Source organism: Mytilus californianus, unplaced genomic scaffold (genome assembly GCF_021869535.1).
Source record: "Mytilus californianus isolate M0D057914Y unplaced genomic scaffold, xbMytCali1.0.p SCAF_15, whole genome shotgun sequence".
Classification (NCBI taxonomy): Eukaryota; Metazoa; Mollusca; class Bivalvia; order Mytilida; family Mytilidae; genus Mytilus; species Mytilus californianus.
This window is the reverse complement of record NW_026262637.1, coordinates 10,976,626-11,003,044: the sequence shown is the minus strand read 5'-3', so window position 1 is coordinate 11,003,044 and position 26,419 is coordinate 10,976,626. Positions and strand designations below refer to the sequence as shown.

Here is a 26,419-nt window from a genome sequence, read left to right as displayed (position 1 = left end):
TCATTACAACCCCACAATTGATAGATTGGTAGCATGTTTTGGTCCCTATAATATGCATGATATATTTATTACTGTGCATTAAGCAGCCAACAGTCAATTGAAAGTAAGCAATTGAAACAAGCTAGATATAGCAAGCTAGTAACAATGAATTTAGACAGCACTCGAATATGAAAATAAGGAGATGTGGTATGATTGCCAGATTTCCCTCAACCCATAAAGATTAGTACCCACAAAATAAATAAATCCACAGTACATGTTACATCAATATTACAGACAATGATAGACATGTGTACAAGTAAAACAATAACTTTAGTATGATCAGTTACTGCTACTTCATATGCTGGTGTAGAGAATCATGCCTTTATGCAGCCTGATACTGGCTCCTGTACTGTGATTTTATTATAGCAGTGTTATGAACTGTGTAAAAAAATCATGCTTGCATTTCAACCATTCATAAATTTTATCGTCATATTTTTTGTTTCAATTTTTGGTCTTGAAGAAAATTATTACATGTATTTGATAATATATATTCATTTAGTGGATACAGTAGAAATAATTTTAATGTTTAATATTACAAATTACAGAGCAGCAGAATTAATGACCCATACAGGACAGACCGTCAAATTAAAGGTGGCTAAACAAGGAGCATTTTATCATGGACTAGCCACACAATTAAGTCAACCATCACCTGTGATGCAGCGAGGTAGGTTATTATAAAAAGGAAAAGTGTTTTTTACTACTTTGGTTTGCCAAATAACTAATTCCCAATTATATTTGATGGAAAAAATCTCATTAGATAAAACTATGTAACTATGTGTAATAAATGCTCTCTGATTAAAAATGTGTTTGTCATGGTATTGTAAAAAATGGATTTTTGTTTTAAATAACAATCAAATCTCACATTTAATGATAGACATTATTGTTAGGGGAAGCAATAACTGCAATACAGATAGGTTTTAAATAAGTGCCACAGAATCATCCAGATGAACTTTTTTGATCAAGGGTAGAACCATCTTTCAATGTATTACATAGTTGGATGTATCAAGAATGAGACATCTGTTAGGGGAAACCTGATTATTAGGGCCCTGCTGAATGGCGGACGCCCTATAGTGATCAGTCTGTCCGTCCTTCCGTCTGCCCGTCCGTCCCTAACAAATTGTGTCCGCTCTATATCTAGAGAACCGTTATGATTTCAAAGTTTATACTTGACATGTATATTAACCAATACCAGAGGGTGTGTCATAAGGTATGTACAACTTCCTAGGTCAAAGGTCAAGGTCAAAAACTGGTTTTGACAACCCCATGTTCTATGGTAAAGATCGTGTCCGCTCTATATCTTGAGAACCGTTATGATTTCAAATTTTATACTTGACATGTATATAAACCAACACCAGAGGGTGTGTCATAATTCATGTACAACTTCCTAGGTCAAGGTCAAAAACTTTGGTTTCAGTTGACAACCCCTTGTCCAATGATAAAGATACAAATTTTTTACCACACATTATTCACAGCGGGGCCCACAGAGATGGCTCCCATCTCAATGATATCTAGTTATACTTGACAGTTTGATTTCTACATTTCTAGTAATGATCCCTGTAAATTTTTGGGGCATATTGTAATTGCTTTGTCCGTGCTTCATTCCTCTCTTTTCATATGTGTGCCCGAAACAATGGTTTACAAGCAATAACTTTAGTTTCCCTTGCTTGGTGGAATAAAACTTTTACAGATGGAAGATATAGGGAAGGGGAAGGAGCCTATTAATTTTGGGGTCAACAGGGCAAATGTCACGTTCACTTACTTAAAGTTAAAAAATAATTTTTTTAAATTGGTTTGGGGATGGGTTCCCACTATGAATTGTAACACACTTAATAGGGTGAAAAATAAGCAATCATTGTGCATGTTTATTTATTCCTCCAAGCATACTAGTATTTTGAACCCTTTGAAATAATGTTTTCTTTCAATAAATATGCAGTTCATGGAGCATAAGTTGACATTATCAGCTTTTTACTTGTTTGATTTAATAGCTATTTACACTATGAGTGTTTATTTACTCAAAATAAAAGTTCCTGAAGTTTTAACAACACATAAAAAGTATAACAGGAATTACTAAAAATATTGGACAGTACAACAGACCATACAGAAATAGAAAATAACAATACAAAAAAATAGGCTAAACAACTTAGAACAACGTGGTCCAGAAGGCCTGATTTGGTACAGGCACAATAGGTTTTGGGGTAAAATCAGTTTACCTGTACACAACCTCCCCCCTTGCCAATCTAGTACTGTAGACCATGTGTCATAAAAGTAAGACACACAATTAAATACCTGCACAGAGTAGATACCAACAGGATGACCACTAACTTGGAACATAATAAAAGATGGCACATAATTTTGACAGTAGGGTTACAATTATGTTTGCTAGTACATGAGATGTTAGTAATATTTGCCTTTTTTTAGCCCCCTACCGACGAAGTCGAAGGGGACTTTAGGTTTGCACTCTGTCCGTCTGTCCGTCCGTCAGTCTGGCAAATCAGTATTCCACACTTTTTTTCTTCGTTCTTGAAGATATTGATTTGATATTTGGTATATAGTTTTGCCATGACAAGTTATAAATCAAGTTCGAATTTTGTTCCGGTCTGATGATTTAGTCCAGTGTTATGGACCATAACTCTGGACCATATCTAATGTTAGAGTACTATGTTAAACCATATTTCTGTACAAAGGGAGATAACTCATTTTTTAAAAGACATTCTTTGGTAAATTATTTGAAGAATTTTTGGCAGGTTTGTTTGTTATTTTGTATAAACTAATTTTCTGAATGCTATATATATATATAAAAATAATTATGAAGTGAAATCCTTTAATTAGATAATAATCTATTTTTATTAATGTATATATTACATTACATTGTGTAGATAAAAATTGTTGACATTTTATAGATAACTTACAAATCTATATTAGTTTGTGACAAATAAAAGAAAAAATATTTGGAACTATTAATTATATTTGATTATAATTTGAAAATAGATATACACTGTATTACATCATATCTAATTTTAGAGAACTATTAATCATATCTAATGTTAAAGTGTTTTCCACACTTTTTTTCATCATGCTTGAAGATATTGATTGATAATTGGTATATAGTTTTATCATGACAAGTTATACAGATCAAGTTCGAAATTTTGTTTTGGTCTGATAATTTTGTGCAGAGTTATGGTCCTTGGACTTTTGAAGAAAAGGAAATTCTACTTCATTATAAAATTTTGACAAATGAAAACTGAGAATACTAAAATAAAAATAAAAAAAAAACAATATGAAAATAAGAAGATGTGGTATGATTGCCAATGAGACACTAGAGACTATAGATCACACTGTACAGCCTTCAACAATGAGCAAAACCCATACCATATAGTAAGTTATAAAAGGCCCTGACATGACAAAATGTAAAACAATTAAACCAGGAAAACAATAGCCTGATTTATTTATAAAATAAATGAAAAATCAAATATGATAAACAGCAACAAATGACAATCACAGAATTACAGGCTCCTGACTTGGGAAAGGTACATACAGAATGTGTTGGAATTTAACATAATTGAAAGTGCTCAACCCATCCCCTAGCTGGGACAGTGGTTTAACAGCGCTAGCACAACTAAAGAACAAACTGTAAAAAATCAGTTGACATAGTCTTGACTTGTAGATCAACACAAAGCACAAAAAGCCATCAACAAAAAGACTGAAGACACAAAATACTGATCTTGGAGTACTTGCAACTATTGAAAGCTAGTTCAAAGCCAATTACAATTAAACAATAACTCAAGTTTCCCATATTCAAATATCAATCTGTACACATCCAATGAATTTAGTGGAAAGACATCATAATCAGTCATAGAAAAACTTGACTGTGTGAATGCCAAAATATAAACATGGACATGATAACTGCTAGATATTCAAGTAATAGTTTGGACTGGTTATTGCTTAATACTTTTCACACAATTTTTTAGATTACAAAATATTCTGTTTTTAATTCATTTCAGCAGCAACAAAGAAACCATCTTCACCTCAGGCTACAAAGCACCGACCAGCCGATGAAGGCCCTCCTCCATATACACAGGACGGAATGGACAGGCGTCATATGCCACCTGGTGGCCATCGAGAACAGCCACCTTTTGACAAACGTCTCCAGAATGCTGCACATAGCAGATCATCGCCAGCATTAAATAGTAGGTTTTCCTTCATACACCTTATGCTGTGTTTGTAATTGATAGTGGGTGCATTGGAAGGGAATGGGGGGACAATGGCAAAGCTTGGCCCTTGAGATTAAATCTGTCAACTCTCTGAATGTTTAACTTCTAAAAGTAAACCAATATCTTCAAAATAAGGAGTATTTGGTATGTCAGATATATAGACAAACGAGATAATTTTATAGTTTATCAAAACCTCATAATCATAAGTTTAAATTAAAATAATAGAATACACAACCTAAAGTTAAGCATTCTCAAGTTGACAGAATTAGTTTCTACAATGTATTGATGTATTTTATTATAAGATAAATGTATGTTTAATGGTAGAAGTTGATTTTGATAGAATACCGCCATGGTGTGACCCACAAGGATATGGAATCAATCTATGGAAGGAACCAGGGTTTATGGAGGATTGTGTTAGAAGCAGAACTCCAAGATTTAAAATCTCGATCTCCGACTGCAAGACAAAGAGACCTTAAAGAGAGAAGACAGCGTAGTAAAAGTATCACATCGGTAGAGGAAGCCAGAAGAAATTTCCACTATGACAATAAAAAGGCTTCAAATAATGGCTTAAATGAAAATATTCATGACGAAATTCGTAGAAAAGCTAAATGTTTGATAAAAAGAGACGATGTTGATCTACGTCTTCTACAAAAAGAGGTCCAAAATCTGAAAACAACAGACTTTAAAAATCCTCCTGTCAATAATAACTTAATTAGAAGACACAAACGTAGTCAGTCGTTCAGGGAATTATCTAGTTCTAAACGTGAACACAATTTACCCAATGATGACTTTCAATTCAATCAAAATTACGATCCAAACTATATGAAAAATTTATTTATTACAAGCCGAGTGAAGAATGTGAACCACAATCCCCAATATAGGTCTGATATAAGGAATGTGGTCAATCAGCAGGTAGAACACATTCAGGATAGGTCAAAACATACTAATGGCCATCCAGGGTATGATACAAATACATTAGATTCTACTCTGTCTTCTTACCAATCATTTAAAGACAAATGTTTCCGAACAAATATTCTCAGTAATTCTGATAGCGGATTCAGTGAGCCTTCGGTCTCATCACTTAGTCAGCACACTAGTCAGAGAAGTTTGGCCAAACCTATGTCTTCTCACGGAAGACGCCAGGTACAAAAACCAGACTATAGAAGAACAAAGTCATTAACTTCATTAGAAAGCTCCCACAATTCCATGTTTGGATTTATGAATAGTACAATGGCAGAAGAAGACAGGATGTCTAACAGCAGTTCAAATAATTCTGAATTTGTGTATAATGTAAAACAGAACGTGATTACACGAAATCCTAGGAGTAAATGTATAACTAATAGTACAAGAATGTGTAAGTTTGGGTGCCATGTGACGTAAGGGTTTCTAGGTGGGCTGTAATATACATATGTTTCTCACATAAATTTTACACATATTTATACAGTAAGTTTTAAAAAAAACCTTTTATGTAAGATATTTTATTCCTTTCAAGTGTAAAGTATTCTGTAAAACAACCAACTTTTACAAGTAACTCAATTAGAAAAATAATCAGGAATTTGCAACTTTAAATATTTTCTTATATAAATACATGCCTAGAAATTAAGTAGAAAGGTCTAAACATGTAAAAGGTTTACATGAAAATAATTTGGCTTACAATATACAAACTGATTTCTTATCATAGTAAAGTTAAATAGTGCAATTGTTGAAAAACATGATGACAGAATATTTCTAAAATTTTTATGAGAATTTGATGGAATTAAAGTTTCTTATACGACTTAAATAACAATTATGGAATAACAGTATTGTATTGGAAGACATCAGTTGGTGATTTGATGGTAAAAAATTTAATTTACTGGTGGTGTGTCAGTGTAGCCAGTAAACATATAATTCTGACAAAAAAAAAATTGAAACCTGCTAATCTTCAAATACAATGTTTATTCAAAATGCATAATACCCTAAATTGTGTTGCATTACCCAATCAAAAGTAGCAATATAAACGGTGAACATTGCATTAGAATTACTAGTAAACAGTGTTCAAAATTTCAGCCAACCAACAGGTCTAAATGATTATTTTACAGAAATATGATCATGTTCAATTATAATTTACTCAAGTTAAAAATAGAAAAGCTGCAAGCATTTTGCCTACAAAATAGAGTACTGCCTAGTGTACTGAAAAATAGTTATGTTTATACTTTGATATACAATATAAAGGAGTAGTTTAATGTTGAGAATTAAGAAGATATAATTATATCTATTTCTGGTACCATGAACATGTGCACCTTTCATTTATTTCTTTTATTGACTATTTTCAGATGACGGTGTTGGTCCAGGTCCAGAGAGAAGAGGTCCACCAACTTCAATGCCTCCATCACAACCAGATAGATTTCAGCATAGAGACCCACGAGAAATAGACCCGAAGTCAAAGTCTATGGCAAACCTACGTATGGAACAACCTTATGATCCAAGAGACCCTCATCAAATGATGAGGCCTGCTGCCTCTGTTGGTGCTCTTCAGAATGCTGGTCAACCGATCAATGATTATTACAACCAAGGTGATCGTAGGAATGACCCAAGAGGACATGATTATGAAAATCACCAAAACTTAGATACAAGACTACAGAAAGGTCCCATAGATCCAACTAGAAACGAAAGAAACTTTCCTCAAAATACAATCGAAAGACAACCTCCATCTTCACGGACTTCAAATTCAAGTTACAGAGAAGAACGTCCACAATCTGCATACTTTGGACAACAACCTGAACGCCATGATTCTAGAACAGACAGACCTCATTCTATGGAGATGAATGCTAATAAGGTCCATGAGTGGCAGCAAAAATATGGCATGGACCCCGGACAAAATTCTCCACATAATCACAGTTTCGAACATCGAGATCCGAATTATATGAACACTCGTCCACCTGTCACTGCACAACAGGCTGGATATGTAAACCAAGGTGACATTCCTAGATTAAATGCAAACAATGAGTCATATCAGCCAAACTTTTATGAAAATACTGTTCCACGACAAAACGGTAATTCTCCAGCATTTCAACAGTTACGTGGTCCAGGTATTGAGTTTGATAAGTCAAAGTCACTCCCTAATGTAAATAAACCTCACGTGGCACCCAAACCAATTTCACAAAAAATGCCGCACGTTGACATTCCAAAAGTGGAAGTTGATAATCGTCAAACTCAACCTCACTTCTTTGATCCAAGACTACAGGCTGCTGATCAAAGATCACCACGTACCTCACAGCCTAATTTCAGTCCAAGTATGACAGGCATTCCAACTAGTACAAGCTATGCAGACGCCCATTCACCAATGAGCCGCCCTATCAAGAAGATTTCTCCTGGTAGAGAAATGTATAATACACACAGAAGTCCAGAACTTCCTCCACCTCCTCAAGATATACCGCCCGAATTACCACCACCTCCTGCAATGGATGACTTGACAGAGGAGTTGCCTCCATTACCGCCACCACCTGTGCAGGAATACCCTGGTCACGGTGATCCACAATATGTCAACCAAGGTGATGCTCGTGTTAATTTAAATGGGCCTCAACCATATCATCATCCATCATTCAACCCTCATCAACCAACACACATGTTTCAGCCGCCAGGTCGACAGGATAATCCTCAGCGGAATGTGGGTATCACGCAACCACAACGTCAGCAACCAACAAAAGGCCTGGTGTCACAACCACCACAGAGATTTCAAACGAACCATGATTATCAGAACATAACATACGACAATAAAAATCAAAATCGTTCATTCGACTCACCCCATCACCAATCACCTAATCACATCACATATGAACAACATGACCACAGAGCACAGACTCTGCCTGGAAATATGTCTGGTCTTCAACAGAACATGATACAACAAAACCAAATGTTAATTCAACAGGGTAAAGTTCGTATAGTTCAAGAAATGCAAGATAGGACAAAAGATGGAAAAGTTGGTCCTAGCTCTCCTTGGGATAGAGAAGAACAGGAAAAACAAGAAAAAATGAAGGAGGAGGAAGTCATTCGATCTAGGAATGAGGAAATTGCATTCTTAGAAGCCAAGTCATACCTTTCACCGCAGGAACAGGATAGATTGAGGAAGTTGAGATTTGAACAGGAATTTCAGCGACGAGTTGAAGAGGTAGCTAGTCGTGAAGATGATGATGATGACTCAGATACAGAAATGACAAGAACTTCTCATGTAAATATTTACAATGTATTTATAGACTTGTCATGTATTGTAATTTACTATCAGTTTTATAGTGGAATGAAATTATTATTCCTGAAACAATATTCAGCTCAATTTTGCTGACGTTTAATTGTAACAAAAATAGTCTACAGTATAAAGAAATATGTGAAAATTCTGTCATGTCTGTAATAATTGTTTGAGAATTGATTATAAGACGTTACATAAGGTATAGTCTAACCAACTATTTATTGTCATACTTTTATTGGTGCTACATTTAGATTTTAAAAGAGACATTTACAAGACAGTTATATGGTGGCTAATTTTTAATGTCATTTTTTACTATTGAATGAATATTAGCAATAATCCTAATTTATTTAAAATACAATGCTGATCACCCAAATAATATTTTTAATAAAAATTTCAAAAGCAACTTTTTATCAAAGTAGTATGGTTGAGGAATATTTTCAGTTCATATTAATGTTAATTAGATTTTCTTTATTTTATGATTAACATTCTTTCGATGATAATTAAACTTTTTATTAAATTTCAGGGTCGTGAGTTTTTAATAACATCCATTAGAGATGATATTCATAAAGCGCAGAAACGAATGAAAGATTTAGAAACTAGACAACATTTTGAGGAATATGAGAAAGAAAAAGATAGGATGCAAAGGTATGGTCTATTGTAACTTCATTGAATAATTTTCACTTTTCATAATTTATTAATTTATATAAATGTTCACATTTAGTTGTTATAATGTACAATAAAAAAGAATTCACAAGGAATAATTTTAAAAAAACTGAAAAATTGATTTAATTCAGTTTCCTGAAATTGAAAAGATATTGAGACTGGCAGATGTTTTGGCCAATCACCGATATCTCTCATACTGCAAGCAAAACTATAAATTTGTATTGTATTTTATCTTTAAAAGTAAATTTTGAAAACATAATAGATATTTTTATCTTTCATGTGGTTTTATGGTATAGATCAAGGGTAGAGTTATGGTATTGAATATAGGATGATTAATTGTCACTGCTATATCTATTGTTGAAGTACAAACATTACTGTTAGTACATTGTAGCAACATTCATCATTGGGAAACATTTAACAACATCTAACCACAATAAACAAATTAGATGTTGATTAATGAGACTTGCAACAAAAATGCAGTTAGACATTAGTTAAAATTATATAATGTGTAAACATGGCAGTATAAAATATAACTCAAAAGAATATGTAAAATATGATGGAACTCATGAACAACAAAAAACCTCTCGGAACAGGATGTTACAATCAGGTGACAGGCATTGAACAAATGATAGAAATAGTTTAATAGTTTAAAAATTCTTTAATAGATTTAAGACATCTTGTAAACCGAAAAACAAAAATAACTGTAGATATGCTTCTTGCCAGTTGATATAATTTGATTTTTTTTCTAAATCAATTATATCATGTTTATTGATGCTTGCTGTCTAAAAATTCAAAAAATCAAAGTATGCAAGGGACATTAAACTATCTTTAAATATTGAAATTGAAAATGATCCACCTTATTTCCTCAATTTCATATGTGATAACTGTGGGCTTAAATTATCAAGATAGAACAAAGACATAAATAGGAAAAATAGAATAAAATCAACATTGAACGAGTGACTACATGCAAATTGTAATGTCATTTGAATAAATCCAGTCCTCTTATATGCAATATTAATGTTGCCATCGTAGAGCAGAATATAACGAGTAAATTATTCAGGTTACTTCGTAAGTATATCGGACAACAACCGGTCTGTTCGTATATTTCCGGGAACAGGAAAATGACCAGATAGTGTCAGTCATTTCATCGATCACATGCCGAGAGTTTTTTGCTACAGCCATATGAAAGTACCCAATTTTGATGATTTTCCCATTTTTCATCAATTTTTACCCATTTTTGGGCTATTATCATGAAAAAAATCACAGTTTCACAAACTTTTTTTCATACTTTCACTGAAGATGAAGTGGACCAATCTGAATAAATTTAACTTAAAAAACTATGGGTAGGTGTTAATATAAGAAAGCTTTATAAAATTTTGTTGTTTTTTCGTGTCAAATTTACCATGTTGTCAATTTTGTAAATTTGGGATTTTTCTTCTTTTTTAGAACAAAAAGCATATTATTTCAACTTCTTTGTTATAAATGATTGAAAAAATACATATCTAAGAAATTTGAAAAGAAAAAATTGTTATTGGATGCACATGTATCTGTTAAAATCATTTCTTGTACCCCTCACCCATTTTCTCAACATTTTGGCTAATGAGACTGACTTGATTGGTTATAAAATTTGAAAATTTTATTTTTCAAGAACTACTTATTGTAAATACACAATTTTTCACAGAGTTAAGTTTGATTATAATATTTTTTAAATTCTGTGATATTTTCCTCTTGTATCACATGTTTTGGAAATAATTCCAGAACGAAATTTAAACGAGACTGAAACGTCAGAAGAATACATCCTTAATTCAATTAACGAGTAATCGGAAGATTGGAAGTAACGCAGATGAAACCTTGAACTGGCTTTGTTGTGATTCCTGTTAATATAATACTCCCATGATCTGATATACATAGAAGTAATAAATAAATATTTTATCTTTTCTTTTGTTCTAAAAAAAGCAATTAGTATAGATTAAACAGGAAAAGTGTCGTGATCTCAAATGTTCCAGATGCAGTTATGAACACTTTCAGAAGATGTTCTTTAGTTGGAATGAAATCTTAATTGTGTCTATTTTTCTGTCATCAACTTGATACCTTATCATTGTCTGTTTCTGGGTTAATTGCCAAAACCTGAATTTTTTGCTGATAAATGATAACACTTCTCTGTAAGTAAAAATTAGCTGCAATTTGAAATGGTTATCTCAATTATTATAAACCAACCTTCACTTTGCAGACTTGAAAGAAAATTAGAAATATTTGAGAGGGAAAGACAAGAACGACAGGAGAGACTTCAGAAACAACAAGAGCGAAAACAGAGGGAACATGATGAATATTTGCGCAAACAAAAGGTTTGTTCTAAAAACCAGACTATAAATTATTTATTTATTTTTCTCTGAATATAATTGTGTTCAATTTCATTAGTTGTTAAAAAAGGTTTACCAGCTCAATGAAAATTTCACCAAAAACTGGGTGTGGCAGAAATATATTTTAAGTAAATTTTTTCTCAAGTTTATTGCTGTCAAGTCAACATCTGGTATTAGAAAACACCTATGTTAAAACAAAAGTAAAGTTTCTTCTCTGTATGTTATTGCAATAATAAAGAATAGCTCAAATGTATTAAATCTTCTCATGTTCCACATTTCAAACGATGCAATGTCAGTTAACAGAATTATCAATTAAGAACTAATGTCACTTCACAAAATCCATATGAAAAGTATGAAGAAATCGTTTTCATGTCACTCATTGCCCTTAAGTCCTCAATGATGACCTTGATTGCCTTTAGTTACAAAGATATTAAAAAACCGGATTAAAAATAAAAATGTTTAGCCCATAAAAGCTGCCCCAACAAAATGAACAAACTAAAATATTTTGCACTTATACAAGTGAATTTACAGCACTCGAATGAAATCCACCTAATAATTACAACTAATTATGTTTTTACAGAAAGAGCAGGTAGATAATTTAGTGAGTAGTACTAATAAATGCACTTGTGTGGAAACCTATCAATTATAATGGTCAACAGTGCTGGGATGGTTAACAAGAGTTGTCTCTCCTTAGGTTTTGATCATCTATCGACATATTTAGGGCTAAAACTTTTTACTTGTTAACAATGGTATTTTAATTTAATGTGAAAAAAAAACATACGAGAATGGTGAAAATTTAATCATAAATATATTATGATTCCTGATAAAACTTGAATTCTAAGATAAGGATAGTCAACTCTTACATGTGGAGATTATCAGCTTGAAAACCCATATAGAGTTTGTCACACCAGATTTTTCCAGAGCTATGGGGTTAGGCTTGAGAGGGTTTTTTTTCACACACTTCCACAATGGTGAAACATTGACCTTGTTTTAATATAGCATTAAGAATAATTTGGTATTATAAAATATAGACTACTTCCCTCATTTTTGAGGTGTTGAAAATGCACAAAATGGTAACACATGCATGCACAAATGATAAATTGACCTTAAAATTGAAAAACAAAAACAAATATCAGGTTTTGAATGGATGTAAAAAGTATGTTACAATAAATGGACTTATTACCAGCAATCGTCTAGTTTGAGAAATAATTAATAACATCTATTATATATTTGATTTAATTGAATCAACATCTTATCAACCACAGGGTATAAATGTTTACAGCTATGTTCAAAGGAAATTTATCTTGCATTATAGGAGTTACGAGAGAAACAAAGACAGGAATATGAAGCCAATAAACGTGTTCATATACAGGAAGCTGAGAAACTACAGCAGAGAAAGGAAGAGGAGCTACAACGAAGAAAAGAAATGGTTAGTAGGCAAGATTTTTTTATGGCAAAGAGAAAGAGAGTTATTTGATGTCATAGAATTTAAGCTTGAATGTGTAGTATGCGTTAGTAGTGCAGATGTTCTGAATCTCTTACAACAACAGAACTAAGCCTTTTCTCTCGGTCACTATAGAAAATTGAGTTTGTTTCTATACAAATTCCACCTAGTTATTGTAAATGTTTTATAGGGTTAAATCAATCCTAGAAAACCTTGTAATCTCCATTGACATTAATATCTTGTAATAACTATATTTAGGTAAAGTTTTGTATGCAGTGAATCATAACAGAACCAGTTGTGTTATATTCATCTAGATCTAAATCTAAACGTGTTTTGTAAGAGAAAACAATGTGTTTACCAACATGAGTGTTCGGTAAATCAAAGGGATATGTACACTTGCAATTTTGTAATTCAATATCATTTGATCATATGATAAAATTCCTAAAAGATTTATGAATATAGAAAAATTTCAAGTTCAATATCTTTTATAAAAAAAGTATAACTGAACCTTGTTTAAACAAGAAATCTGTCAGGCTATAAGGTTTTTATACGACCGCCAAAAAATTTTTGTGGTCGTATATTGGTGTGACGTTGGCGTCGTCGTCGTGGTCCGAAGACACATTAGTTTTCGCACTCCAACTTTAGTTTAAGTGAACGGATCTCAATAAAATTTTACCATAAGGTTCAATACCAAAAAAGGAAGGTGGAGATTGATTTTGGGGGTTATGGTACCCACAGTTAAGGAATTAGGGACCAAAAAGGGGCCAAAAATAAGCATTTTTGTAACTTCCAGACATAACTTGTGTGTAAGTGTATGGATCTCTCTGACATTGTACCACAAGGTTCCATATCACAAAGGGAATGCTGGGATTGATTTTGGGGGTAATTGCCTCCAAATTGTAGGAATTAGGGGACAAAAAGGGGCAAAAAACAAGCATTTTTCTAGTTTCATGACAATAACTTGTGTGTAAGTGTATGGATCTCTCTGACATTGTATCACAAGGCTCCATATCACAAAGGGAATGCTGGGATTGATTTTGGGGGTAATTGCATCCAAATTTTAGGAATTAGGGGCCAAAAAGGGACAAAAAACAAGCATTTTTCTAGTTTCATGACAATAACTTGTGTGTAAGTGTATGGATCTTTATGATATTGTACTACAAGGTTCCATATCACAAAGGGAAAGCTGGAATTGTGTTTGGGGGTAATTGCCCAAAAAGTTTAGGAATAAGGGGCCAAAAAGGGGCCAAAAATAAGCATTTTTCTAGTTTCCAGACAATAACTTGTGTTCAAATGTATGGATCTCTCTGAAATTGTACTGCAAGGTACCATACCACAAAGGGAAGGCTGGGATTGATTTTGGGGGTAATTCCCTCAAAATTTTAGTAATAAGGGGCCATAAAAGGGCAAAAAAACAAGCATTTTTCTAGTTTCAGGACAATAAGTTGTGTGTAAGTGTATGGATCTTTATGAAATTGTACTGCAAGGTTCCATATCACAAAGGGGAAAGCTGGATTTGAGTTTGGGGGTAATTGCCTTAAACGTTTAGGAATTTGGGGCCAAAAAGGGGCCAAAAAACAATCATTTTTCTAGTTTCCAGACAATAACTTGTGTACAAGTGTATGGATCTCTCTGAAATTGTACTGCAAGGTACCATACCACAAAGGGAAAGCTGGGATTGAGTTTGGGGGTGATGAATTATAAGGGGGTTCAAAAAATTGGGGGGGGGGGGGGGATTTTTTTTCCCTTTTTTTCTTTAAAATTATCCATTTTAAATTGGTTATTTCTGATTTATATATAAAAGCAAATAATAATGATATGGTTTGAATAGGTAAATTAAAAAATTTTAAGTTCTTAGACCACTTTCATTCTGTGTGAGAAACCTATGCTGTGTCAAATATTTAATTACAATCCAAATTCAGTGCTGTATCAAGCTTGAATGTTGTGTCCATACTTGCCCCAACTGTTCAGGGTTCGACCTCTGAGGTCATATAAAGCTGCGCCCCAGCGGAGCATTTTATTTCCGTTTGAATTGTTTCACATTTTGTCATGTCAGACCTTTTATAGCTGAGTATACAGAATGGGTTTTGCCCATTGTTGAAGGCCGTACCATAACCTATAGTTGCTTAAATTCTCTTCATTTGGACTCTGGTGGATAATTATCTCATTGGCAATAATAACACATCTTATTTTTATATAAGAATTATTAAGTTAGTTGCTCTGTGTAAAGTAAATATTTTTTTCTGTCTAGTGCAAAATAAATTGATAAATTTTTTGAATCATTGTAGGAAAGGGAACAATTACAGAGAATGCAGGCTCAGAGGGATGCTGAGGAGGCAGCCTTGAGGGCAGAGGCTAGGAGACGTGAGGAGGAATACAGACGAGAAGAAATGGAACGACAGAGGGAGAAAGAACGACAGGAACAAAGAGAAATAAGAGTTAATGAAGAAAGAAAAAGACTTGAAAATATGTCAAATAATAGTCACACAGGTTATCAACCTTACGCAAACTTGCCAGCTCAGTCACAGTTTGAAAAAGGAGCCCCTCCTCCTCCACAGAGAGGAACATCATCGTATGAAATGGCTAATCAGTCATTCGGAAATCGTTCTAACATTCAGACCAGTGTTCCAACTAATAATGTAAATAATTATCGTGGAATGTCTACGTCACGTTCTCATCCTGGTCCAGAAATTAGTGCTCCACCTGGAATGATACCTAAAAAATCAGTTTCATTTAACACACAACCAGACACTCATTTGTATACCCCTCATGGTTCTCAGTCGTCATACAGAACATCGTCAGTTTCATCAGACACGAACAATGTTAGTTTCGAACAAAATATGCCATTACAGAGTCAAAATGATTCTGTGTTTAACAATTCACCACAACAAAATCATGTGGAAGCTAAATATAGAACATCAGAAAATACCCCTGGCGTTATTGGTTCACAGGAAATATACAGAGATCCTAGAAACCGAATAGCAGCTCAGAAAGAGGCTAACAGTAAAAAGGGGCCTGGGGCTGAACGAATGTCATTTAGAGATAAAATGAAATATTTCGCTGCAGAAGCAGGAGAAAATACTCCAAAAGAAAAACCCAAAGCTTCACGGACATTGAGAAATATAGAATCTCAGCTACATAATGGACAGTGAACAAATCTACAGAGGACATTTTATTTTTATAAAGGCATTTTATTGGATTTTTTAAGTTGTCAGAATATTTCTTTTTAGTATATTTCCAGTATGTAAATAATTAAATACAAGAATATAGACACATCATATTGCACACTAGGACTTTTTCATGTACTTCAATTAAAGGTGTTACTAAAAAGAAATAGTTCTGATGTTATTTCTCTAGAAAAAGTTTCGTGCTTTCATATAATACTTGGATGAAGAAAATTGGCAGAACAAATTTTTCTTTGAATTTTTCTAGAGAAATTAATGTTTGGTTATATATATATATCATGTGATTTGTAAAGTGAACGATATTATTTGTCAACTTTTATATTACACTGTTATAGATTGTGATGCTTTTACTTTGCAAATTTATTTCACTTTATAAAGATTGGGTTGTTAATTATTTTAATATGAAATAGCATTTTCTTTTTTTGAATGAGAATGGTTGTATGAATGAAGGTTGTCACTGCTGGAATATTTTTTTTTATTATTTACTGAAGTCAAGTCATGTTAATCATGAATATAATTATTTTTTAATATGCATACATTTATACAAAATAATACAAAAAGCATTAACTCTTACACAGAGATTATTATACAGGAAATTTTCACTTTGTTTTACATTGTCTGTATGCTATTAAAAACAGTATTACAAAAGAAATTTGAAACACCTTGAGTAGATTACTAGAATATCCTATTATTAACAATATTTGAAAATAATATCTTTATATAAAGGGAAGGCTATAAAAGGAAGTAAAGATTAATGAAATAATTATACCAAATTTATGTATAACTCTTTTATTTTTAGTCCTTATGTGGTATGTTAACTTCACAGTTAAGACTTTTTTTACCCTGTAATATGCATTTTTAAGAGTGCCTTTTTTCAGCTGAAATTCAGTTTATAAGGTACATATAATGCATTTTATTTATCAAACAGAAGTTTGATTTGTTGAATGTTATAAGTATCAGAATAAATGTGTACAAAAGGTAGAAATGTCTGAAAATGTATTTGTTGAAAGTGAAATTGAATGGGTTGTTATTTTATATATTGTTTTTTCTTTTAAAGGTGTATATAAAATTTCCATATGTATATATGTAAATAAGAAACAAATTTTAAAAAGCAACATATATATTATATATTCCACATACATTACATTTCCATCGTTTACATTCTATAAATCTATATATATGTAATAATAGTACTAAATTTATGCACAAATATTAAGCTTTTTGTATTTTATTTCCTCCTGTGAAGGAGCACCATTTAAGAAATTATGGATGTGAGATCAGGATAGATAGGTTGTAAATCGATGTTAAATAAATAGGTGTTTCTTAATGATATGTATTACATAACTGTCCATTTTGAATTAGATTTCTTGTATTTTCCCCCTTTCTCTCTTAATTAGAAAATTGTAAGCATTTTACTACAAATAACAATTTTCTATCTCAAATCTCTAATTGATAGAAAAACCAATGTCAACACACTATATTAATTTATGCATCATTATTAAAAGAATTATTTGAATAAATTAAAATTCAAGCAAACTTGAAATATGTGTTTAGGGTTTTTTGCAGGAGGGATATGAAATATTTTGTATGATTATCTCCTTCATGGAACACGGAAGTTGTATTTTATTTATTGTTTTGGTATCTTAATTTGTTTTACCCTGTGTAATCTGGAACACCTGACCATTGTAAATCAAGGTGTCCACACTATACAGGTAGTATATATTGTGACATAATTTCATATTAACCAAGTTGTTTAACAACTGCATATATCATATCATGTGCTAGGTTGGTGAAGTATAGGTTTATTTATGCAGTGCTAGGATACCATGTAGAAATTTGGTTTACACAGTAGAATTTTATTATTTTTGATATTTCCATTTAGAAAGTTTATTACTACAAATTGGGATAAGAAACTATTTTTATAGCTCAAATGAAAATAAAATTTTCAAATACATGTAAAAGGTCAGATTAAGTGTGATCAAATTCTATATTATCATTTTTAGATTAATTCAGTATTACAAAGATTTGTTCACATTTCAAACTAATGTAGATTTATAAACAATATGATATGGTTTAAGTTATTTCTAATATACAGAAAAAATACACCTTAATATATACTTGGGGAGGACTGTAGTTGTGTACCACATTTCCTTGAGATTATATTTATATTTTGGAGTGTTCTTTAAAAAATAAACTGGAAGATATTCAAGAATTGTATTTTGAATATAAGGAATTCATGTTATAGTTTCCAATCTTATTTGCACTATTTTTCCCAGAAAAGTGTAAAATCCTTTTTCTTCAAGCTTGTTTGCATTTGATGGGACAATGTTTAAAATGAAATTATTCTGTGGACATTCAGAAAACAACATAGCCATGAGAAAAATTTGATTTCTTGAATCATAACAATGTCTTTTGAAAGAACCATATTTAATATATTTATTCGAAATTTCTAACACAACTAAATAGTCCAAACGAATAAATACTTTTGATTCAATGGATAACAGACTATAATTTAAAAAAAAGTTGGATATATATAAAAGATATAGTAATAACTTTATAGACACGGAAGTGATAATCAGTTTTACTTATGAATATATATAACATAAAATTGAGAATGGAAATGGGGAATGTGTCAAAGAGACAACAACCCAACCAAAGAGGAGAAAACAGACCAAGGCCACCAATGAGTCTTCAACACAGCGAGAAAATCCCACAATTTATATTAAAACATTCACCCACAGAAGTATTCTTTGCTTTCAAGTCATTGAAATTTTTATTTTCTATCGCTGCATAAAATGTTAAGTGAAATAAAGAAGTATTTACATAAAACATATTAACTTCTCTATTATAAACACAGAAAATCAGTTTAATATTTTATTTGTAGGAATAGGACAAATCTAAAATAAAACTGCATATAAATGAAAAATTGAAAAGAATTAAAAACACAAAGATTTAATTTGAACTATTCATTTAATCCCTTCAGTCTTAGATAGTGTCATTATATAAAACTGACCAACTACATTGCATTTTATGTAAACATTCAACTTCTGGCTTGCCAAAATTATTTCAGATTTCAGTAGGTATTTCTTTTAAGTTGTTAAGATTGAAAAAGATGGGATATTTGATTCATCTCAAATTGGCATCAGTTCCACGATATGATTATTATCACATAATTAACTCCAAACTTTATTTCTGTAATTTGATTAATTCTCCACATATCTGACCACAAGTTTCAGTTCCACAATGTGATTATTTAACTCGCAACATATCTGACCACAAGTTTCAGTTCCACAATGTGATATCTGACCACAAGTTTCAGTTCCACAATGTGATTAATTAATTTGCAACATATCTGACCACAAGTTACAGTTTGACGATGTGATTATTTGACCACATATCATTATAGTACATGGTTGTGACACTCATTCATTGGTTGTGAACTTTGTACATGAAACAAACATGTTATTGATACTAGCAGTAATACTAAATAAAAATATAATATATCAAATCTTCTTTATGTATGTTTTGAAATATAAGTGCCAAGAAAATTATACCAGCACTCTAAAAGTGAGAGCTATAATGTGATCACCTTGTCCATCTGTCCCTCCGTCCAGCTGTCCAACTGTTTGTCCAACAAATATTTTTAAAAATTTTCTAAAAATGGTGAACAGAACAAATTGATAGTTGTCAGCAGCTTAACAGTGATGAGTTTGGGATACTTAATTACAAGTTGTGGTATGCTTAGCACAACAACATGTGCATTCTTGTTTCGATTGGTTCTAAATATAAAATAACAAAACCACCGAACTCCAAGGATAATTCAAAATGGAAAGTCCCTTATCAAATGGAAAAATCAAAAGCTCAAACACATCAAATGAATGGAAAACAACTGTCATATTCCTGACTTGGTACAGGCATGTCCTTATGTAGAAAATTGAGGACTAAGTGCAGACTTAGTTATGGTTTCGAATTTGTTTCGGTTTATTGTTCCAGAGTTGGGCCTTTTCCTTCTTGATATTTAACATTGCCATTACTGAAAATGTTTATTGTTGAGATGTGCAAGTCAAAACAAAAATAAATGGAGAATGTGTCCATAGGACACAGATGATTCCCCGTTTGCATATAACATTATAAAGGGACATAACTCAAGAAGGGTAAAAGTGATGCCACCCAAATTTGAATTTGATCTGAGTTTTGTGGTAATAAGCATTGTGTACTTGTTGGAATTGAATACCCAGTTGGATATATGGCCAGCTGAAGTCCCTTTCAATTATGTGTTCAAAACTCCAGGGTCAAGGTCACATGTACAAAAAATAGACCCTATCAGTTCGGAGATGGTGTTTCCATATAACAACATATGAATCTTTCTCGGATTAGAACAAAACTTATATATGTGGTCGCATATTTAATTAGAAAACACCATATTGATCATGCTCAACTTAAATTTTGCATTGGAATATAATTTGGATATATATGGTAAGAAAAAGAATAGTAATTTTGAAATAAATGCATTCACTAGGAAGATCAAAATTTCTGAAATAAGTGTAGAAAAAGGTTTCAATATAATTACCAAGAATCTTACCTCAGCTTGAAACCAAACTGAGTTAAATAATAATTTATTTGAGAGAAATTCAATATTAATTTGAGGTGAACTCTAATGTAAAGGTTGCATACCTTGAATTTATTACATTAATTGACTTTTTGAAAGGTAACCAGAGATTCTTATTTGGAGTTGGAACCAAACTTTAATAGATGCATTGTCACGTATATAGTTTTTAAGTTCAAACCTTTAAAGGCAAAGATCATAATTCACAACAATATGAATCTTTTCACAATTGTGATTTACAGACGATGCAGACAACAGTATCAAAATTGGAGATCTTACTGACACGAATTGTTAGAGTTGGACTTGTAATGAGATGGAAATATACCGAAAACCTTTATCCTCAATTTAAACACAACCTAAAGCAATCGTTAAAAAAGACTATATTCATGTTGGTAGATTATTCCAATCCCTGATGGTCCTTGGACAGATTGGTCGTAGGCATCTGTACTGATTCTTCTTGGTAGAAGCAGTCTTTACCTCTGGTCCGGTTATCGTTTGGGGTCAGATATTGTTGAAGATCTATGTTGACTAGATCATGCTGAATCTTGAACAGCATGCATACTCTGTCTGCTTTCCTCGGTTCTTCTAGCCTTTCCCATTTTAATATTTTAACCGTATTTGTGACACAGCCAGAATTTCGGGCTGTGTAGTTGTTATGCACAAATTTCGCTGCTCTTTCTGTACCTGCTCAATTGCCCGGAACTTTTTTTGGGGGTTTGTTGGATCCCATATTGTGCATGCATATTCCACTGCAGGTCTTACCAAGTGTACATATGCAGCCGCCATTACAGGTTTTGTACAGCCTTTGAGATTTCTGCGGATAAATCCTTATGTTCTATTTCCTTTGCCAACGGTATTTTCGATGCGTCTTTCCCAGTTGATGTGGTTGCTGTTTGTTACTCCTAGGTATTTGTTGGCGTCCACTGTCTCTACTGTATGACCGTGGAGTTTGTAAGTTGTTGGTATCACTGGTCGATTTTTTCTGTTATATTCTTATAACAAGGATTTTTTTGACGTTGAAGCTCATTTGCCATTTGTTTTCCCAATCTTATAACGATTTTAATCTTTCTAAAGAAGGTCACTTTCTGCTTGGTTGGTGATGGTTCGAAAGATAAGCCTGTCATCGGCAAATAATTTTGTCTCTGATGTAGTTTTTGTCATGTCAATGATGTAGGCCATCATCGGAACAGTAACGGTCCTAGAACTGTGCCTTGGGGTACACCAGAGAGTACTGGTACTTGCGAGGAGACTTCTCCCTCTTATATAACGCTCTGCCTATTTATACTGATGTAGAAAGGAGCGAATCCATTTGTTGATATGATATCCACTTGACAGTTTCTTTTTAATTTTGATGCAATGTCGTGGGTGGTACTATTCGCAAGATAGTATTTTGCGGAATCCGTGATGTGCATTACTAAGAATTTATTTCCGTCGAGGTGGTCCTTTATGTTGCTGTGTATAATTTCTTCTAATACCTTGCATGTGATGGATGTAAGAGATACTGGTCTGCATAGATGCTAAGTGCCTTTCGTCTTTTTTAAAAGTGGAACTACCTGTGCAACTCTCCAATCTTGTGGGACGTCGCCAGTGTTCAGTGATATTTGATACACTTTCAGGTCTAAGAATGGGAGCAACATAAAAAAGAAGAGATGAATTATGATTGCTAATGAGACAACTATTCACCAAAGTTCAAATAAAGTGGATGTAAGCAATTATAGGCAACCGTACAACCTTCAACAATGAGAAAAACCCATACCGTATGGTCGGCTATAAAAGGCCCCAACATTGAAAAATGTAAAACAATTCAGTTGAGAAAACTAACGGTCTATTTTTTAACAAAAAAATTACGAAAAACAAACAGGACAGACATGAACCAACGACAGCCACTGAACTACAGGCTCCTGACTTGGCACAGGCAAATAAATAATGTGACGGGGCAGGGGCGGATCCAGCCATTTATAAAAGGTGGGGGGGGGTGTGTTCCAACCCCCGGAACCCCCCCCCCTTCCTGGATCCGCCACTGCGGGGTTAAACATGTTTGATGACACCAACCATCCCCTAACCTGGGACAGTGATGTAACAGTATACAACATAAGAACAAATTATAAAAATCAGTTGAAAAGGGCTTAATTCATCAGATCGATACAGAGATGGTCTGCTACCTCTTTTCAATGTAAAAGATGGTATTGAATCCGGACCAGTGGCCTCATGTTGTTTAAGATTTTTTAAACAATTTGTGGACTTTATTAGTGCTAATTGTAACATCCTTCATACTGGAATATGGACTTCTCCCTTTATTTGGGAAGTTATTGAGGTTTTCTTCGGTAAATACTGAAACTGATCATTTAGAATTTCAGTTTTGCTCTTGTTGTCACTTTGAAGAAACCCCATTTAATTTTTAACGGTACAACTCCCGCCAATTCTTGGCCTTTGCTCTTGATGTATGACCAGCATTCTTTTGTGTTGTCTTTATAATCAGAGCTGACTTCTTCCATGTATTTTTTATTCGCTTGCCAGATGTCCCATTCTACATCTTGTTGTAGGTTCTTTTTTACCTATCCATATTATTTTTTTTTTAGTTTTTCCTGGCTCCCTATGTGCTTTTTGTTTCTTGTTTATTTTCCGTCTGATAACTGTATTAATCTATGGATGGGTGTGTCTTTCTTGAGTCCTTTTAGATGGTATTATCTTCTCTTTGTTGATTTGTATGGCCGTTTTTAATGCCTGCCACACAGACTCAACATTTGTATCTCTGATGTTTTTTTGAATGTTGTTATAAAAGTTTGAAGATCTACATGGCATATCTAACAGGACAATGTAATGGTCGCTATTCTCTATTGATGGTAAAGATTCTCATTTTAATTTTGATGATGGATGGGAAGTCCACAATGTGTTCTAGCCCGTTGTCAGCTACGATCTCAAGGAAAGCCTGGTTGATCCTGGTCTGATTTCATTCATGTTCGTTTCGGAAATACAGTATACATTTAGTTATATGACTGGTTTTCCCTGGTTCATTAGCTATGTCGATCATCTTATCGTGTTCATAATCCTCTGGATACAGCATATCTATTCTTAATAAGTAGATGGCATATTTCCAAAAATTTCTTCTGATTTTCTAAATATATCAATGACCTTGTCAAATTAAACTCTTACTAAATTGTGATCGTGGTCATTTTCATTCTGATCGTTCAACTAATGAGAATAATCTTGATACCAAAATTAACGAGAAATGAAACGTGTTTTTCTTTATTTGATTTTCCTTTCGATCATAACAGTTATATTTCATAGTCTCTGACTTGTAGATATTATGTTTCCCACTTAAGTTGTTATTAAAGCATTACAACTGTAGAAAAATAAGAAAATAAATAACACAAATTGAACAAATCATTTACTTATTTTGTCACAAATATAGGGTTTATTATGGAGGTATAATTCTGCTTACACCGAGATGTTGTTAAATGAAATTGAATACCCTGCATTTATCCTGCTTATCAATAACATATGGTCAAATGGCTGAAAGACCCCCTCCTAAATTGTCGAAAACTATCATTCTGCATTGACAATAATATCTTGGTGTAAACTAGATACACCCATTCGGGCTAACGCCCTCATAGATGTATATAATACTAACAGTAGTTATAGAAATATGAAATGTTCTAGATAATGCAACATCCTACACTGCGCCAGTAACATCAGGTGTTTCACAGGGGACTGTCATACACAAGAATCAGGGACAGCTCAGCGGGGGTAGCGTTATCAGTGACCAACAACGGAGCACTTTTGGACTGATAAAATTTAACATTGTTGTATATGGAAAAAACATGACAGTTGCTTTAAAATGATTTGTCAACATTTTATTTGTACAATCATAAACTATTGCCATGGCAGGTGAAAAAGTTATTAGATTTATCCTTATTTTGATGTAAAAAAAATAATTTTATGTTATTTTAAAGTGGTGTCCCTAATGATTTGAAAATTTCCCATGAAAAGATACGTTTTTCCTACACAACTTAACCAAATTCAATGATGACGAGTGGTAGTAAAAAAAATCCTATAAAATTCATTATTGCAGTGACATTATTTCGCCATGTCCCATGTTATTTTTGTATAATTCTTCTTTCTGAAGGTGCAAAAAAAATTATTTTAAGTTTACATTTGATGGTGTCCCTAGAAGTTTGAATATAGTGATTATTTCGTTATCAAACGTCAGTTCATGTATACGTATATTGTAAAGAACTGAAACCGATATCTATACATACCATATTGGGAAAGACGGAAAATGTTTGATATAAGCAGAGACATATATGTCTCTGATATAAGATAGCGTCGAAACTTAAAAAAAAATATAATAATAATGTTAATCATTTTTCAATTATTGTTTAAAATACATTCATGATGACGAAAATGTTAAATTGAATTTTAGTCCTTATTAAAAATTGTTAAAATTTTAAACATTATCCGGATAATTTAAATATATAGATAGAACTTAAACACATTTTGTATGATTAGAAAATTGCTAATGAATTACAAAGAGCTTATTTGCAGTACACATCTAATGACAAAGGAAACAATGTGAATTTGAAATTCTGTACTAAAAGTTGGATGATTAATTATTTAAAAATGCAAAGCATAGCATTTGTGTATTGCTATTAAAGTTTTGTAGGGTTCGGGAAAAGTAACATTTAATTGTTTTTCTTTCTCGTAAACACTTATTATGTATAATACATATTTTATTTATTGGAAGGAAAAAGATATGTACAAGTATCGTTTATTGTGTTCTTATCTTAACCATATTAAGGTGTTAGTTTAAACAACAACCACCCGTTGTTTTATCATCTGCCAGCTATTCAATTAATGAAAGATGTAGACCGACATTCATGCTGATTTTGAATATCATTTGACAGTACTAAAAGTTTAATGTACACTTAACGTATAACTCCGCCGTCAACTTCTGTACTCAGGGATGTTTATACATGAAAATATATAGCCCCGTCTAACATGTCTTGTGTGCATGAGAGATTTAACTAAAATTTTGAATGTTGAAATATTGGAATGATTCGTTCATTGTTGAAGACCCTACATCAACTGTCAAGATGAAGAACGGGAATAAAAGCACTGTCCATTGATAATTTTCTATGTTTTCTATGTATTGTGTGCGATTTTGTCCCATGTACATTTACGGAGTCCATATCCTTTTATTTTCTATCCAATATGTGAATTGTGCATCTAGAACATTCAAATGTCCGTTGATATAAAAAAAAAAAAACTTATTCAACAGTTAAATTATAATGATAAATTCAAAAACAGTTGGGCACTCTCTTTGTCATATCATTTGATATCTGCAACAGGCCAAGTTTTCTGATATTTCAAAAATAATATTACTTTGCCTTTCAATATCAGTGTAATCATTTCTATCAGACCAAACTTTGTTTATGAATGAAGGTAGATGTGGGGTATAAGTAAATGCAGAAGTCATGAACTTCTGGTAAATGAGATAGCAACCCAACCATGCACATACATAACTTAGACATCTAGAGAGCAAAATATAGCCTTCTCCAAAAGACAGGCTCTTACAGGGCAACTTAGATACTCAACAATAGACATGCCTTTATAAAAATGTCAAGATCTAAATCGCCCAGAGTCTATACGGTCAATGTGAATTTAAAAAAAAACTATGTGTTGTTTGCTT

At 32.6% G+C, this 26,419-nt stretch overlaps 1 protein-coding gene across 8 annotated transcripts in view; it reads left to right on the top strand.

The window, feature by feature from the left end:
- LOC127725395 (afadin-like) overlaps window positions 1–19,632 on the top strand; it is a 93,308-nt gene extending 73,676 nt beyond the window's left edge. For 4 of the 8 annotated variants that reach the window (XM_052232324.1, XM_052232327.1, XM_052232328.1 and 1 more), the window contains 9 exons: window positions 585–703; window positions 4,041–4,226; window positions 4,591–5,604; window positions 6,563–8,457; window positions 8,996–9,117; window positions 11,366–11,480; window positions 12,076–12,096; window positions 12,811–12,924; window positions 15,228–19,632. In XM_052232324.1, coding sequence (XP_052088284.1) covers window positions 585–703; window positions 4,041–4,226; window positions 4,591–5,604; window positions 6,563–8,457; window positions 8,996–9,117; window positions 11,366–11,480; window positions 12,076–12,096; window positions 12,811–12,924; window positions 15,228–16,091 — 4,450 coding nt within the window. In that variant the 3' untranslated portion in view covers window positions 16,092–19,632. The remainder of the gene's footprint in view (window positions 1–584; window positions 704–4,040; window positions 4,227–4,590; window positions 5,605–6,562; window positions 8,458–8,995; window positions 9,118–11,365; window positions 11,481–12,075; window positions 12,097–12,810; window positions 12,925–15,227) is intronic. The other 4 variants (XM_052232325.1, XM_052232330.1, XM_052232326.1 and 1 more) reach the window with 4 other exon arrangements.
- Window positions 19,633–26,419: the final 6,787 nt, after the last annotated feature.